We start from the raw sequence: 19,400 nt of genomic DNA on the forward strand, positions 1-19,400 counted from the left end.
AACTTAATTGACTCATAGAAATAATACATGCTAAAAACAAAACATATGCTAGGGCTGGACTTACAGCTTAGTGGTAGAGCAATTACCTAGCAGGTGTGAGGCACTGGGTTCGTTCGATCCTCAGCACCACAGAAAAATAAATAAGTTAAATAAAGGTATTGTGTCCATCTACAACTAAAAATATTTTTAAAATGATCCTTAATAAGGATCATAGTTCCCAAAGATCACACATAATCTCTAGCCATGAATCTCACTCAGGATTATAATTTCCAAATTAAGGTGAACAAAGTATGAGTTTCTTTTCATTTTCATTTCCCAAAATGTTAACTTTTTATAATTGACAAAATAAAATTTCTATATTGACTTTTTTAGCTTTGAACAAGACAATAAATCCCTTGAAAACCTTATTTTCTTCAAACCAAATAATGCTATTTTTTTACCCATAACCTACTTATGCCATCACTTAAAGATTTTCAGATTAAGCTAATAAAATTTTTAAACAATTTTTTTAATAAATTCTGGGTAATTCACTGGATTTACTCACTATTAAATCAATTCTAGTTCATTAAATCAATTTCACAGGTAGAAAAAAAAGAATCTTACCTGCAAAATGGGAAAAGTAGAAGTAGTGATGCCCATTTTATATAAGTTTAGGAGCATTTCATTTCCACTCCATATTTTACAAGATGATTCATAATCCCTTTCTACAAGATGTTCAGAGTTTGCTTCTAACCAACTAGAATAAAATAAAATAACTGTCAACCAGAATCATCCTTAAATGCATTATTTAACAACACAAGAGAATTGTTATTGTCACACTCTAATTTGTATTTCTTAAAGCTCCTAGGACATAAGTGTGGATTAATTAACACATCTTTAAAAAATGCATGTTTGGGGGCTGGGGTTGTGGCTCAGTGGTAGAGCACTCGCCTAGCACATGTGAAGCACTGGGTTCGATTCTCAGCACCACATATAAATAAATGAATAAAATAAAGGTCCATTGACAACTTAAAAAGATTTATGTGTGTGTGTGTGTATGACCTATAAATATGTATATATATAAAAAAACTAAAAAAATTTATATATATATGTGTGTGTGTATATATATACACATATATAAAAGAACTAAAAAAAAATCCATGTTTCATACTATAAAATAAACCTTAAAAAAATTAAGCTTTATTCAGAAGAAAGTAACACACGTGATTTCCCAGCTGTATTAATGGATTCACACTGTTTTACTGACTAATTCTCTCTAACTGAAAGCCATGTTTAGGTGGTTATCCCAAATACACATAAGAAGAAATGTAAAACAATCTAATAAATCAATATACTACATATTAACACAAGAGAATTATCTGAAAATATATAAATGTATTTATTGACATACAGACACATTTGTACATTCAATAACCATATTTCAATACCTATTTCACACCAGAAATTATTCTGAGTAGTAGAAATTATAATACTACATAGAATAGCAAGGTCCTTATTCTCACAGAAATTTTACTCTACTAAAGGGAGACAAAAATAAATGCAGAAATGAATACATAAACAAGAAAATACCTGATAGTGGTATATAATATAATGAAAATAAATTAGGTTAATATAACCTAGTTGCTACTTTAATTTGAATGTCTATAATATTCTTCCTAAAGTAACATATTTTAAAAATTGAATGCAAAAGTATCCCGTCATGGGGGGTGGGGGGGTATATTCCAAACAGGAGGGAGGTATACCTAATGCACATTCTCAGGTAGTTAATACATGTACTTCTTGGAGAACCTGAAAGAAAGCCATGTGGTTGTGACAAAGGGCAACAATGAATCAAGCCTTTAAAGACATTTAATTTTGTTCATATTAAGAGAAATAAATGAAAACTACATTGGGATTCCACTTTTTAACTATCAGGCAAGGAGGAAAAAAACAACTTTCATACTTACAAACACAGCTAGTAAAAGCATACATTAGTTCCCTCCACTTATCCACTGATTGTATAAATTTTAGCAATAATTATTGAAACTACAAATAGAACTATGCTTTGACTCAACAATTCAACTTCAAGGAATTTTATAGATGTAATTCTCATACACATGAAATGGTATATGTTCAAAGTTATTGGGGTTGGGGATGTGGCTCAAGCGGTAGCGCGCTCGCCTGGTATGCGTGCGGCCCGGGTTCGATCCTCAGCACCACATACCAACAAAGATGTTGTGTCTGCCGAGAACTAAAAAATAAATATTAAAAATTCTCTCTCTCTCCTCTCTCCTCTCTCACTCTCTCTTTAAAAAAATAAATAAATAAAATAAAAAAAAAATTTTAAAAAGTTATTAACTACAGCAATGTACTATAATAGCAAAAGACTAGAAACAACTCCTATAACACTGTGAAATATATATTAGGTCTTATTCCCTGTTTCCTGGCATACAACTCCTAAAATCCTTGGACTCTTCAAAGTGATAATATCCTTTTGTTGAATGATAGAGACTATCACCAGAAAGATCAAGACAGGACAGGTAGGTTGTTGAATTATGATTTAATCAATCATGTATGTATAATGAGGTGTTCAAAAGGACAGGGTCTGGAGAACTTCCTAACAGCTAAACTACAAGGAGGTTCCCAGAGAGAAACACACTGGGATAGAGCATAGAAGCCCCATCCACTTTCTCCCATACAATGACCTATACATCTCTGTATCCTTTGTAAATTCTTTATAATAGACCAGTAGTAAATGTGTTTCCTTGAGTTCTGTGAGCTGCTTGAGCAAATTAACCAATCCCAAGAAGGGGATTATGGGAATCACAATTTATAGCAGTCAGTCAGAAGCACACATCAAACAACCTGAAGCTCACAAATGATATAGAAAGATAAGGGTTGGGAGCAGTCTTGGGATTGAGCCCTCAACCTGTGGAATCTCATGCCATCTCCAGGCAAATAGTACTAGACTTGAAATGAGTTTAATTAAAGGACACCCAATTAATAGTCTAATGCTGCAGAACTGCTTGCTTCCTTGCAGGGAAAAATCCTCATACCTCCTAGAGCCATAGAGGCTTCTGTGCTAACTGGTGTGACAGCAGAGGAAACACTTTTTTTCCCAATACAATTCTTTCTATGAATCAGAGGCTAATTAAGAAAATTATTGTTATCTATTCAGTGCAATTCTAGGCAATTATTTTCTTTTTTGTGGTGCTAGGGATCAAACTCAAGGCCTTGTGCATGCTAGATAAGTGCTCTACCACTGAGCTACACGACTATTCCTAGGCAACTATTTTTTAAAATTACAAACACTTCCTATATCTTGATGCAGAAAGATCTCCAAAATACACTGTTAAATGAAAAAAAAAAAAAGCTGAATTAAGGGAAAAAAAGTCCGTCTAGCAGACCCACCATTTATGCAAAAAAAAAAAAAAATGATGACTAAGAGAATATATTTATATTGGCTCATATATACATAAATGTGCCCTGAAAATAAACTTGTTTAGAAGAACAGATACTAAGCAGATAGAAGATAGAATGGAAAGAAGGCTTTTACTATGTAAATTTGCAAGATTTTCTGTTCAAACCATGTTACTTTATAACATTCAAATTTTTAAAAAATACATAATGCAGTAAACAAAATGTCACAATACATGGAATGAAATGTAGAGTTAGAGGAGGTTTCTCCTGAGATAACTAGATTCTAGATCTACAACTTAAAGTCTAATATAAGGAAAATTATCTAATGTAAATTTTAAGAAAATTGGCACTAAATCTATTATTTAAGTATACTGAAGTCTTGGTTAATTAAAACCCATCAAACTAGAATCTTATTGAAACTGAAGGAAAAGTAATAAATAAAGTCACGATCCAGAATTTTATAATATATTAAATATGCCCAGCATGCATGGGGCTCTGGGTTTGATCCTCAGCACCATAAAAAATAAATTAAATAAATTAATCAAAACCATGTTTTCTATTCAATGTCCTACACACAGCAATTGGAGCTGTTGAATTATCCTGCTAAATTAGGAATGCCATTCACAATTATTAACTTAAAAAATCAATTATGTTCATTATATTCTTTTGACAAAGACAAAAGATTAGACTAGGCTTTTTTATTTTTTTAACCTTACTTAGTAAGGAACAACTCATTTCCCATATAGCCCAATTAATCATAGTTTGCTAACTTTAAAATACCCTGCTGTAATCAAGCATATCTTTACTACAAAGCCAACCCAAATAAATTAATAGACAAATACTCTTACTTAATGAGGCTATAGCACACAGCTCGAAGGGGTTCATGGTCTTTCTTCCTTATATTATTGGTAACCAAAATATCTAGTTCATCTCGAGCAAACCGAAGCTGAACTTCTGTCACACTGTAACTTGCTGATTCCCGAGCACAGTCTTCAATATTATGAGCTTCGTCTAAAATGACAACCTGTTCTTTCAGATTTATATCCATCTATAAGATAAAAGAATTTTCCTATAAAACATTCAGCAAAATTGATTTAACAGCAGCAGGCAAGAGATTTCATTTAAAAATTCACACTACATAAGCAAATTATTCTAGGCCTTAAACTTCTGGAGCACTGAGGTCAACTGAATATCAGTTTTACTTGGTAGATTTTCCCATTGTTTTTACCCTCAAAACATTTTGCAGGGGGCTGAGGTTATGGCTCAGTGGTAGAGTGCTTGCCTAGCATGTGTGAGGCACTGAGTTCAATTCTTAGCACCACATATAAATAAAAATAATAAAGGTCCATCAACAACTTAAAAAAAACACTTTGTGAACCTATCAATTAAAAAACACATATTAAGGGAGTATGGATCAAGGTACTACTAACTATATGGAAGGGTTTATAAAATCCCACGATGAATATGTTTCTAATGTAATTTTAAAACAGAGTACAGAACCTTTCAAAGTAAAATAACAACATAAGATTCAAATGAGTCCCTAAATACAACATAATAAAATAAAGTATTATATCTGTTTCATTTTAGTCTTTCCTACAACCCTTCATTTTGAGTACTGTTCTTCCTCAACTCCTATGTGATGCTGGTAGGACAATTTGTAATAAGGGACATCACCATTCTCACAACAGGAGTAAGGCTCATAACCTAGGGGTTAAATAACATATTCCATCCCTCTATGGTCACAGTGTCTTGGTCAAGGAATGTAATGCGATCCAAGGCCAACCATAAAAATTTGAGGAGACAAATAAAAGGGCATGTTCTTTTCTCTAGATAAGCTAGCTGCTTATGGTTATCTTTCTTCCCACAAGAAAAGAGCTTGTCTGACAATAAAGTCATCACAAAAAGAGGAGTCAGATATTTGTGTAAACTTTTTAAGTTGGGTTCATGTCACCTGCAATTGAAATGAGTCCTGACTAATAATACAACAAGGAAATGCCAAAAAGCAATTGCCAATGAGATAATAATAATATTTTGAGACAATAATAATACACACAGAGCTGAAATGACTGATAAAGAATCATGGAAGAATACAAAATAGACTGGGGGTTTTAATTATGAGGAATTGGTGGCCCTATTACCAAAACTATTATACAGATTCAATGCAATCTCATCGAAATACCAAAGATATTCTTCACAGAACTAGAAAACACAGTCCTAAAATTCATTTAGTAGAATAAAAGACTCAAAATATACAAAGCAATCCTGAGCAAGAAAAGTGATGCTGGAGGCATCATAATACCTGATCTCAAATTATACAACAGAGCTGTAGTGACAAAAAACAGCATGGTACCAGTATCAAAACAGACACGAAGACCAATAGAATAGAAGACATACAGCACACCCACATAGTTACAGTCATTTGATACTTGACAAAGCTGCTAAAAATACATGTTGGAGAAAAGCCTTTTAAACAAATGGTGCTGAGAAAACTGGATATCCATATGTAGAAGAATGAAACTAGGTCCCTAACTCTCCCTCTGCACAAAAATCAAATCAAAGCAGACCAAACACTTAAGAATTATAACAGAAACTTTAAAACCTCAACACTCCAACACCTTGGCGCAGGCATAATTTCCTTAAAAAGACTCCTAAAGCTCAAGAAATAAAATCAAGAACCCATAAGTGAGACAGCATCAAATTAAAAAGCTTCTGCACAGCAAAGGAAACGATAAAGGGGATGAAGAAAGAGGCTAGAGAATGGAAAAAAAATCTTTGCCAGCTACTCTTCTGATAGGGAATTAATAATGAGAATATATGAAGAACCCAGAAAACTTAACACCAAAAAAAAAAAAAAAAAAACACCAAAACACCCTCACAAATAGCCCAATCAATAAATGGGCAAAAGAACTAAACAGAGAAGATGGCCGCTGCGTAAGGGGGTAGCTGAAGTGCTGAGCCTGGTGCTCAGAACAGCAGCTTTAATAGAGACTTCGCCCAGCTTGTTAGAGCTCCTTTCACCATTAATCTGTAGTGGACCACCCGGCCAAGCAGCAGAAAAAACAAAGAGATTGAAAAAGAGACGCTTGGCTCCCGGACGCTTTCCTGCTCAAAACCGCGGGCGCTTTGCGCCCATCTGCTTCCTCTTTCACTTCGCTCCCGGCAGAGAAGCTGAAGGGGCAATCAGCAGTGGATTGTAAGTACCTGAGGCAAAGAAAGCTCAGTACACCCCGCCCTTTTTTTTTTTTTTTTTTTGAATATTGTCTATACAGGGAGAGTTAGTGGATTGGAATTGTTGGCGGGGCTGTAGTTTCGGGGCCGAAAATCCACTCCGCGGGAGCCGCCATTTGCTTTCTGCACGCTGTCTTGATGGCCCTGTCTACACAGTCCAGCTACCGCAGCTAGAGACTGGAACTGGGCTGCGTGCCGAACCCTGTCCTCCGAAGGCAGGTCCACGGCCTCAAGTGCCTCGGTTGCCTGTTCCCTGCTGCACCTTGGAGCATAGCCTGCTCTGGGGTCATTTGGCATCCCTCTGCAAGGGGACAGGTGCGGCGGCAGCCGCTTGGGCCCCCCGCGGCGGCGCTGCTAAGGTCGCAGACAATCGCGGCGCCAAAGAGCGCGGACCAGAGGTGGAGGCGAAGGCAGCAGGATTTCAGTTCTAGAAAACTGGACTGGAAACAGAAGCAGCAGTTTGTATAACTCCAAGATCTTGCTTATGCCAGGAAACTGTAAGGGTAACATGAATATCATTGAGGAGGTCTAACATGACGGCAGACGCGGAGGGATAAAGTCTCTGACCTCTTCAACTGCGAGGGCATAGGGAGCTGTAAATTATCTAAAGCCTATTTGCTCAGGATTACTAGGCAATGCTGAGCTGACGTGGAGCTAGGGCGTACACTTTGGGCCCCTCAGAAAACACACACTGAGCACGAATTTGCTGCATTTAAGCCCCGGATCGCCTGCTTCTCGTGACTCAGCACTAACGATCCTGCTGAAATAACTAGTCGGCCCACCTGATCTCACAGAGGTAAAAGCCAACTGAGCACCATAGCCAGACCCAGGGAATCAGGAGTGACGTGGGACTAGCGACGCAGAACCCCGGCTATCGCTCCCACCAGGGCTGACAACAGAGGTCCCTTGCACCAGCTACCAGGGGAGTTGCTACCTAAGGGCAAACAAATTTGCTGGGGGTCCTCAGCCCCAAGCCCTACAAACGTAGGGTCCAAGGGAGGCAAACAGAAAGGGTGTGCCCAGGCATCCGTGAAAACAGGGCTCCCAGGAGCAGCAGACCCGGCGTGTAGCCAGTAATGTGGTAAGCGTCACAGTTGAGTGGGGCCTGGATTGAGGAACCACGAGAGAAGGACCTAGACACTCAGGACTGGAGACTCGCACAGTCTGGGAAAAAGAGCTGAGGCACAGTGATTGGCTCCCACCTATCACGAGAAGAAGCCTGGCCCAGTCGGCATAGCTCCATCTACTGGAAGAGAAGTTAATCGAGCTCTATGACTGCATTTATTATTATTACTATTTTTTTTTATTCTCACTTTTTGTAGTTGATGTTGTTGTTGTTCTTTAACTTTCTTATTAATGGTGTCAATTTTTTTAATTCTTTTTATTCTATTATTATTATTATTTTTTAAACTCCAATTTCCATTTTTCTATCATCATTATAATTTTTTTGTTTGTTTTAAAATTTTTATTTTTTCGTTTTTTCTTTCTTTCTTTTCACTTTCTTTTCTTTTGTCTTTTCATTTCTTTTCAATTTTCTTATTCCCCCTCTTGAATTCCACCTGCCTACACTCACTCTCTTTAGTCACTTCTTCCCTTCCCTTCTAATACCTCTCCTCCCAAGCATCAAATAAATTTATAAGAGTAAACAGTAACTCAGCAGTCAAACAGAACAAGAAGTATCATGAGCATAAAAAAGCAAGGAAGAAAAGGAGTACAAACAATGAAAGACAGCCTAAATATTCAGGAGGACCTGGAGTCATCAGAAAAATGGCCATATAAAGAACTCAAGGAACACCTTAGACAGATGGAAAGGAACCTTAAAGAGCACATTGAAAAGGAATTACATAAACAGATAAAAGAAGAAGTTAAGCATCTTTATCAGGAGATATAGATTATAAAAAAAATCAAACAATAATTCTATAAATGAAGGAAACGATAAACCAAATTAAAAACTCAATCGAGAGTATCACTAACAGAGTGGAGCAAGTAGAAGCCAGAACGTCAGATAATGAAGACAAAATATATCATCTTGAAAAGAGTCTAGCCAACTCAGAAAGGCTGGTAAAAAATCACGAGAAAAACATCCAAGAGATTTGGGATAATTTAAAAAAATCAAACTTACGAGTCATCGGGATAGAGGAAGGCACAGAGATTCATGCCAAGGGAATGAGTAACGTGCTGAAGGAAATAATTACAGAAAACTTCCCAGAAATAAAAAAGGAAACAGATATACAAATTGTAGATGCATACAGGACACCGAGCACACAAAATCACAGTAGACCAACGCCAAGACACATTGTTATGAAGCTATCCAATATACAGAACAAAAGGAAATATTAAAAGCTACAAGAGAAAAGAGGCAGATTACATTTAGGGGTAAACCAATAAGGTTGACAACAGATTTTTCATCACAGACGCTGAAAGCGAGAAGATCCTGGAACAACGTATTTCAAACACTGAAAGACAATGGATGCCAACCAAGAATTCTGTATCCAGCAAAATTAAGCTTCAGATACGACAACGAAATAAAAATCTTTCATGACAAACAAAAGCTAAAAGAATTTGTAGCCAGAAAACCAGCATTGCAAGGCATCTTGAGCAAAACTCTACACAAGGAAGAAATGGAAAACGATAACCAAAACCATCAGCGGGAAGTGCCTCGGTAAAGACAGAGGACGGGGGGAAAGCTAATCATGGAGAAACAATCTAAATTAGGGGGAAAAAAAAGAGATAAATAATCAAACATGGCAGGAAGTACAAACCATATATCAATAGTAACTCTAAACGTTAATGGCTTAAACTCTCCAATAAAGCGACATAGGCTGGTAACATGGATTAAAAAAACAAATCCAACAATATGCTGCCTCCAGGAGACACATCTGATTGGAAAAGACATACACAGGCTCAAGGTAAAAGGTTGGGAAAAAATATACCACGCACACGCTCCTCGTAAAGCAAGCAGGGGTGGCCATTCTCATATCGAATAAAATCGACTTCAAGACTAAGTTAATCAAAAGGGATAAGGAAGGACATTATATACTGTTAAAAGGAACCATTGACCAACAAGACATAACAATTATCAATATTTATGCACCAAATAATGGCGCTGCGACGTTCATAAAACAAACTCTCCTCAAGTTCAAGAATCAAATAGACCACAACACAATAATCATGGGTGACTTCAACACACCTCTCTCACCATTGGACAGATCCTCCAAACAAAAGTTGAATAAAGAAACTACTGACCTCAATATCACAATCAATAACCTAGACTTAACTGACATATATAGAATATATCAACCATCATCAAGTGGATATACTTTTTTCTCAGCAGCACATGGAACCTTCTCAAAAATAGAGCATATATTATGCCATAGGGCAACCCTCAGTAAATATAAAGGGGTTGAGATAATACCATGCACTTTATCAGATCATAATGGAATGAAACTGGAAATCAATGATAAAAGAAGGAAGGAAAAATCCTACATCACATGGACAATGAACAATATGTTACTGAATGATCAATGGGTTATAGAAGACATAAAGGAGGAAATCAAAAAATTCTTAGAGATAAATGAAAATACAGACACAACATATCGGAATCTATGGGACACAATGAAAGCAGTTTTGAGAGGGAAATTCATCACCTGGAGGTCATTCCTCAAAAAAAGGAAAAACCAAAAAATAAATGAGCTCACACTTCATCTCAAAGCCCTAGAAAAGGAAGAGCAAAACAATAGCAAATGTAGCAGAAGGCAAGAATTAATTAAAATCAGAGCAGAAATCAATGAAATTGAAACAAAAGAAACTATTGAAAAAATTAACAAAACAAAAAGTTGGTTCTTTGAAAAAATAAATAAGATCGACAGACCCCTAGCCATACTAGCGAAGAGAAGAAGAGAGAGAACTCAAATTACTAACATACGGGATGAAAAAGGCAATATTACAACAGATGCTTCAGAAATACAGAAAACAATTAGAAATTATTTTGAAAACCTATATTCCAATAAAATAGAAGATAGTGAAGACATCAATAAATTCCTTAAGTCATATGATTTGCCCAGACTGAGTCAGGAGGAAACTCACAACTTAAACAGACCAATATCAATAGATGAAATAGAAGAAGCAATCAAAAGACTTCCAACCAAGAAAAGCCCAGGACCGGATGGGTATACAGCGGAGTTCTACAAAACCTTTAAAGAAGAATTAATACCAATACTTTTCAAATTATTTCAGGAAATAGAAAAAGAGGGAGCTCTTCCAAATTCATTCTATGAGGCCAACATCACCCTGATTCTGAAACCAGACAAAGACACCTCAAAGAAAGAAAACTACAGACCAATATCTCTAATGAACCTAGATGCAAAAATCCTCAATAAAATTCTGGCGAATCAGATACAAAGGCACATCAAAAAAATTGTGCACCATGATCAAGTAGGATTCATCCCTGGGATGCAAGGATGGTTCAATATACGGAAATCAATAAATGTTATTCACCATATCAATAGACTTAAAGATAAGAACCATATGATCATCTCGATAGATGCAGAAAAAGCATTTGACAAAGTAGAGCATCCCTTTATGTTCAAAACATTAGAAAAACTAGGGATAACAGGAACTTACCTCGACATTGTAAAAGCTATCTATGCTAAGCCTCAGGCTAGCATCATTCTGAATGGAGAAAAATTGAAGGCATTCCCTCTAAAATCTGGAACAAGACAGGGATGCCCCCTATCACCACTTCTATTCAATATAGTTCTCGAAACACTGGCCAGAGCAATTAGACAGACGAAAGAAATTAAAGGCATAAAAATAGGAAAAGAAGAACTTAAATTATCACTATTTGCAGATGACATGATTCTATACCTAGAAAACCCAAAAGGGTCTACAAAAAAACTACTAGAACTAATAAATGAATTCAGCAAAGTGGCAGGATATAAAATCAACACACATAAATCAAAGGCATTTCTGTATATCAGCGACAAAACTTCTGAAATGGAAATGAGGAAAAACACTCCATTCACAATATCCTCAAAAAAAATAAAATACTTGGGAATCAACCTAACAAAAGAGGTGAAAGACAATGAAAACTACAGAACCCTAAAGAAAGAAATAGAAGAGGATCTTAGAAGATGGAAAAATATACTTTGTTCATGGATAGGCAGAACTAACATCATCAAAATGGCGATATTATCAAAAGTTCTCTATAGGTTCAATGCAATGCCAATCAAAATCCCAATGGCATTTCTTGTAGAAATAGATAAAGCAATCATGAAATTCATATGGAAAAATAAAAGACCCAGAATAGCAAAAACAATTCTAAGCAGGAAGTGTGAATCAGGTGGTATAGCGATACCAGATTTCAAACTATATTACAGAGCAATAGTAATAAAAACAGCATGGTACTGGTACCAGAACAGGCGGGTGGACCAATGGTACAGAATAGAGGACACAGAGACTAATCCACAAAGCTACAACTATCTTATATTTGATAAAGGAGCTAAAAACATGCAATGGAGAAAGGATAGCATCTTCAACAAATGGTGTTGGGAAAACTGGAAATCCATATGCAACAAAATGAAACTGAATCCCCTACTCTCGCCATGCACAAAAGTCAACTCAAAGTGGATAAAGGAGCTAGATATCAAATCAGAGACTCTCCGTCTGATAGAAGAAAAAGTTGGCTCCGATCTACAGATTGTGGGGACGGGCTCAAAATTCCTTAACAGGACACCCATAGCACAAGAGTTAATAACAAGAATCAACAAATGGGACTTTCTTAAACTGAAAAGTTTTTTCTCAGCAAGAGAAACAATAAGAGAGGTAAATAGGGAGCCCACATCATGGGAACAAATTTTACTCCTCACACTTCAGATAGAGCCCTAATATCCAGAGTATACAAAGAACTCAAAAAATTAGACAATAAGAAAACAAACAACCCAATCAACAAATGGGCCAAGGACATGAACAAACACTTCACAGAGGAGGACATACAATCAATCAACAAGTACATGAAAAAATGCTCACCATCTCTAGCAGTCAGAGAAATGCAAATCAAAACCACCCTAAGATACCACCTCACCCCAGTAAGATTGGCAGCCATGACGAAGTCAAACAACAACGAGTGCTGGCGAGGATGTGGGGAAAAGGGTACTCTTGTACACTGCTGGTGGGACTGCAAACAGGTGCGGCCAATTTGGAAAGCAGTATGGAGATTCCTGGGAAAGCTGGGAATGGAACCACCATATTACCCAGCTATTGCCCTTCTCGGACTATTTCCTGAAAACCTTAAAAGAGCACACTACAGGGATACTGCCACATCGATGTTCATAGCAGCACAATTCACAATTGCTAGACTGTGGAATCAACCCAGATGCCCTTCAATAGATGAATGGATAAAAAAAATGTGGCATTTATACACCATGGAGTATTACGCAGCATTAAAAAATGACAAAATCACGGAATTTGCAGGGAAATGGATGGCACTAGAGCAGATTATGCTTAGTGAAGCTAGCCAATCCCTAAAAAACAAATACCAAATGTCTTCTTTGATATAATGACAGCAACTAAGAACAGAACACGGAGGAAGAGCAGGAAGAAAAGTTTAACATTAAACAGAGACATGAGGCGGGAGGGAAAGGGAGAAAAAAAAGGAAATCACATGGAAATGGAGGGAGACCCTCATTGTTATACAAAATTATATATAAGAGGTTATGAGGGGAATGGGATAACAAACATGGAGGGAAATGAATTACAGTAGATGGGGTAGAGAGAGAAGATGGGAGGGGAGGGGGGATAGTAGAGGATAGGAAAGGTAGCAGAATACAACAGTCACTAATATGGCAGTATGTAAAAATGTGATGTGTAACCGATGTGATTCTGCAATCTGTATTTGGTGTAAAAATGGGAGTTCATAACCCACTTGATTCTAATGTATGAAATATGATTTGTCAAGAGCTTTGTAATGTTGTGAACATCCAATAAAAAAAAAAAGAACTAAACAGATATTTTTCAAAGAAAAAATACAGATCACCAACAAATATGTGAAAAAAATGTGCACCCTAGCAACCAGGTAAATGCAAATCAAAACTACATTGCCATCTCACCCCAGATAGAAAGGCAATCATCACTACAAAAAAATTAATGCTGGCAAGAATGAGAGGGAAAAGGTACACTGAAATACTGCTGGTAGGACTACAAATTAGTACAACTACTATGAAAAGCAGCATAGGAATTCCTCAAAAGAACAGGAATAGATTCACAATACTACTTAGCTATCCTACTCTTCAAATTTTTCCACAAGAACTAAAACCAGCATACTCTAGTGAAACAGGCATATCAATGTTTATAGCAGCACAGTTCACAATAACCAGCCCAAGTGCCTGGCAAGAGATGAATGGATTAAGAAAATGTGGTATAAATACATAATGGAATTTTACTTGGCCATAAATAAGAATAAAATTATAGTATTTGTTAGTAAATGAATGAAACTGGAGAACATCACACTAAGTAAAATAAGCCAGACTCAGAAAATCAAGAGTTGAATGTTTTCTCTCTTATGCAGAATCTAGAGCAAAGTAAGAGGGAAAAAGAGAAGGCAGAGTTGGATATCATATAAAGACAGAGGGAAGATCAGTGGAGTAGGAGGAGATCCAGGGAGAGAGAGGAAGGACAGGAAAGGGAAGGAAATGCAGAATGAAATTGACAAAGTTATGCTATGTACACATCTAAATATACTACAATCAATTCCATCTTTATGTATATCTATAAAGCACCAATTATTAATAAATAAATGCCAGTAGAGTAGAAGAAGGAGGATAGCAGAAGGAAGGAAGATGGGGGAGTAAGGAGGGGAGGGAAAGAGGCTGCACCGAGGATTGAAATGGAGCAAACTAAATTCCATGCATGATGCATATATGATTATGTCAAAATAAACACAACTATTATATATAACTATAATGTAATAATAAAAGCATTTAAAAATGAGCATTTGGATTAGGACAAAGAAAGAAAGGGCACAGCATTATACTTCAACAGAGGTATCATCAAAACGAGATACATAGGAAAGAACAAAGTATCTTCAGGGAACTGTAAGATAATTTTTAAAAAACTTTTTTTAGTTGTCAATGGACTTTTGTTTTATTCATTTATATGTGGTGCTGAGAATTGAACCCAGTGCCTCTCACATGGTAGGCAAGCACTCTGCCACCGAACCACAACCCCAGCCTCTGTAAGACAATTTTTGAAGGGTTCGAGTTGAGTATTTTAGTAGAGATGTCTGAAAAAGTATTTTGAATGTCAATCTAACAAATATGGACTTCATCCCAGAGCAAAGAGAGCAACGGGAGATTTTTTTTTTCCAATTTAGATTAAAGGAATTTATTGCTTCACTTATAATTTACATACTTTCTCCCCTCTGGTCTGTCATTTTCTGTATACCTTCTCAGAGCTTATAAATGTACTTAGATTATTTCATCTTTAAAAAAAATTAATTTCTTTAATAATTCTACTCACATAATCCCATAATTCTATGGGTATTCTTATTCATCACATTTGAATTCCAAAGGGAATTTTTAAAACTTGTCATTCTTTGAAAAATTAATTACTTCTTCCATTATGCTCCATAGCATTTTCTATGTGCCATTATTCAAGCATTTGTTTCAGATAATAATTTTATCCACTGGTCTGCCTGATTATGAGAATGGGAACTCCATTGAGATAAGGATCATTTTTAATTTGTCCCTTAAGATTTTTAAGTTAGGAAAGGATATGACAAAAAAAGAAGACGACGACTGGTCTAGCATTGATACAACAATGGCTCTGAAGGAAGACAATGAGTTAAAAGGCAACCAATAGTCTGGTGCAGTGGCTCACACCTATAATCCCAGCAGCTGGGGAGGCTGAGGCAGGAGGATCATGAGATCAAAGCCAGCCTCAGTAAAAGCGAGGCACTAAGCAACTCGTGAGACCCTGTCTCTAAATAAAATACAAAAGAGAGCTGGGGAAGGGGCTCAGTAGTTAAGTGTCCCTGCATTCAATCCCTGGTACCAAAAAAAAAAAAAAAAAGGCAACCAATAAGAGGTAGGATCACAGGGGTACCAGTAGGGGTGGCAAACACAATACCACTTAATTTTAAACTTAAAGAAATAGAAAGCTAGTAAGTAGAGTCAAACCTAAAGAAAGAAATAACATTTCAGTATATCAAGTTATTTACTTTTTGTTTTATCTGTTGTAACTGAATTTCTCTAAGAACAAAGCAAATAGTTCATTTCTCAAAAGCTCAAAATACCTAATTTTCATAGTATGTGCATTCTCTTAATACAAGTTCATCAAAACATATTTTTTCAGAAACAAAATTTTAAATAATTCTGACTATTCATTAGAATGGAAAGTTGGATATAAATGGGTCTTAAATGGGGACAACTGGCAACGTCTGGAGGCATTTTTGATGGTCACGATTGTAGGGATGGTGCTAACATCTAGTAGGTAAAACCTGGGATACTACCAAATACCTTACAATAAACAAGACAACCCCCCACAATAAAGAATTTTCAACCCAAAATGTCTACTGCTAAACCCTGCTATAATCCCACTTCAATCCCTAAATCCTTAAAATTGCTGTTATTTTGAAAATTAAAAGATCTAAAATTCAGTTTTTAATATACCTTAGAATATGTTTTTAGCACTCTTTATGTAAATATATTAACAGAATCTGAATATAAAAAAACAAAGACATTAAAATATCTAAAAGTTTTGCATTCAACATTTATATCCTCTTAAGTAGGAAAAAAAAAGTTCTATTTTTTTACATATATACTCACACTTTCCCTTATTTGTGCATCTAGAAGATAGTTATAGGGACAAAAGACGATGTCAGCATCTCCTATCAGTTCTCGAGCTGTGTAATATGGGCACGCCTTTAGTTTTTTCCCCAGGCTTACAAGTTCTTCTATATCCCAGGCTTTGCACATCCCATGAAGAGTCTGTAATGTGTGTTGATCACTAATTTTATGAACACCATGATAGAAATAGCAGGATTTTCCCTAAAAACAAATATGCATAATCAAAATATGAACCAATATTGGGATAGAAGGAAAAAATTAGTTCATTTCAGAATTCTAGGAACACTGTTAAAGCCACAATGTTTTATGAAACACCATATTTAAAACTGGAACTTCATATTTGCTTGTTGCTAAGAGATGAGGTCCCTCTATGTTGCCCATACTCCAGGGCTCAAATAATTCTCTTGCCTCACCCTCCTGTTAGCTGTTACCACCACATCTGGCTACAATCACAACCATTTTAAAGAAACAATAGTAGTTGACTCAATAGTAGTTGAGACAGAGCTCCTGACAAGCTAAATTCCTGATATCCCATATTCACTTTAAAAATATATTTTTTAATTATGTTTGTTGTGGCTTTGTTTTGATTAACGTGATATTAGGAATAAAATATTTCTGGAAGGATACAAAGAAAAATGGTGTCACTTGTTGCTTTTAAGGAAGAGAATGAAGGAACTTGGGCACTGGCATAGGAATGATTTTTCTCTATAGACTCTTTTGTACCCTTTTGTGTGTGGTGCTGGGGATCAATTTTGAGTTGTGTAATAGTATTCAAATATAAATGAGAAGGAAGAAAGATAGGCTGGAACATTTTGGGAGATAAACTTAAGATCACTACAAAAAAAAATCAGAAAATACAAAAGGATATCCCCCAAACTCCTAAATTATAATTCCATCACACAAAAAATGTACTATTAACATTTTGATGTATTTTATTTTGTATTTCTTTTTTTTTTTTTAAAGAGAGTGAGAGAGGGGGGAGAGAGAGAGAGAGAGAGAGAATTTTTTAATATTTATTTTTTAGTTCTCGGCGGACACAACATCTTTGTTGGTATGTGGTGCTGAGGATCGAACCCAGGCCGCACACATGCCAGGCAAGCGCGCTACCGCTTGAGCCACATCCCCAGCCCCTTGTATTTCTTCTATACATGTTATTTAAAGATATATCTCCACAATGCAATAAGAATAAAATTTTCCCCAGGAACTGAGGATTATTAACAGTCTAACCAAAATAAATAAATATTTTTATTATTTTCCTCTGCTTATTTATTAAAGATGGTATCAGAAAACTGCTCTTATAATGCCAGGTATTGTTTTATTGCTATATAAATATATGTATAATATGTATATACATATATATGTATATATGCACACACATATGTATATAGATAGTTACACATATATTCATATATAATAGATATTAATTTAACATATCTGTATATGCTAAATTAATGTGTCATAGTTCATTAATCAGTTTCCTTATTACCAGACATTTAGATAGACTATTATCAATTTCTGCTTGAAAAATAATGCAGTAAATAACCTCATGTCCATTTCTTTTTTTTTTAAATGTGCAATAACTTTTTTAAACTTTTTTTTGGTTATAATTAGTTACACATGACAGTACAATAATATTTCTTAGTACATATTTTTAGAAATGGCATTATGGGATCAAAAATAATAAAACATTTTTAGGTTTCTTGAAAGCATATCACCAAATTACCTATCAGAAACTATATTCCATTTTACTTGGCCCATTTCCACATTCTTAACATGACTGATATTATCTTTTATTATTTGTCTATTTTAAAAGTGAAGAATAACATTTTCTTGTTTCTATTTGTATTTTTCAATACTTTCTAGCAAGATTTAATATTATTTTGCCTGAATATTCACAAATTCAGCAATGTGGGACATGGTGGTACACACCTGTAACCCCAGCTACTCAGGAAGCTGAAGCAGGAGGATCACAAGTTCAAGACCAGCCTCAGAGATTTAGTGAGATTATGTCTCAAAACAAAATGAAAAAATAAATAAATAAAATAATGGACTGGAGATATAACTCTGGGTTCAACCTCTAGTATTGCAAAAAAAAGGAAACAAAAAAGTTCAATGGTAATTTCTATTTCTTTCGTTACATACTGAGATCATTTTATATTCTATTATTGGAAGTAAAAAAATTTTATTACATGTATTAATAATAAAAGGTGTTTGATAAAACCCAGTCCTAGCAAGAGTATGTTATATACTATTTAAAAATGTACAAAATTAGTACAAATATAAATACACACCATTTAGTAGAAGAATAAACTTCTAATAGTAGAAAGTACACAAGCAATTTGTCAAATTTTCAAAATTTTAAATTTTACCATTAATATATTATATATGTGCATATATATGTATATAACATATACATAATATATATAATATATACATGCTATACACACACTAAATATATACATACGTACACAAAACACACAAATTGTACTGTTTAACAGATTAAAAAAACTGAAAACAAACCTAATGCTACCACCTACAGCAGACATGTTAAATAAATTATGGTAAATTCACACAGAAGCTATAATTCTAAAATGAGTTAGATTTGTCTGTGTGATAATGTGTTCGGCTTCCTGACGACATGTTGATGAAGACAAATAGATACTGAATAATGTGCATAAAATTATTAAGTTCATAAAGCTGTTATTTTAAATAAATGAGCATAGCCAAATACAGTGGCACATGCCTTTAATCCCCAAAACTCAGAAGGCTGAGGCAGGAAAATTGCAAGTTTGAGACCATCCTCAGAATAAAAACTTTTTAAACCTTTATTTTTATTTATTTTTTATGTGGTGCTGTGGATTGAACACAGGGCCTCACACATGCTAAGCAAGCGTTCTACCGCTGAGCCACAACCCAGTCCCCATTCTCAGA

At 35.4% G+C, this 19,400-nt stretch overlaps 1 protein-coding gene across 1 annotated transcript in view; it reads right to left on the reverse strand.

The window, feature by feature from the left end:
* BRIP1 (BRCA1 interacting DNA helicase 1) overlaps positions 1-19,400 on the reverse strand; it is a 151,587-nt gene that overhangs the window by 88,540 nt on the left and 43,647 nt on the right. The window contains exons 8-10 of the mRNA XM_081272560.1: positions 16,449-16,670; positions 4,248-4,447; positions 604-736 (exon numbers count right to left, since the gene is read on the reverse strand). Coding sequence (XP_081128686.1) covers positions 604-736; positions 4,248-4,447; positions 16,449-16,670 — 555 coding nt within the window. The remainder of the gene's footprint in view (positions 1-603; positions 737-4,247; positions 4,448-16,448; positions 16,671-19,400) is intronic.

This window comes from Spermophilus citellus, assembly GCF_964194105.1.
Source record: "Spermophilus citellus genome assembly, chromosome: 17".
Taxonomy (NCBI): domain Eukaryota; kingdom Metazoa; phylum Chordata; class Mammalia; order Rodentia; family Sciuridae; genus Spermophilus; species Spermophilus citellus.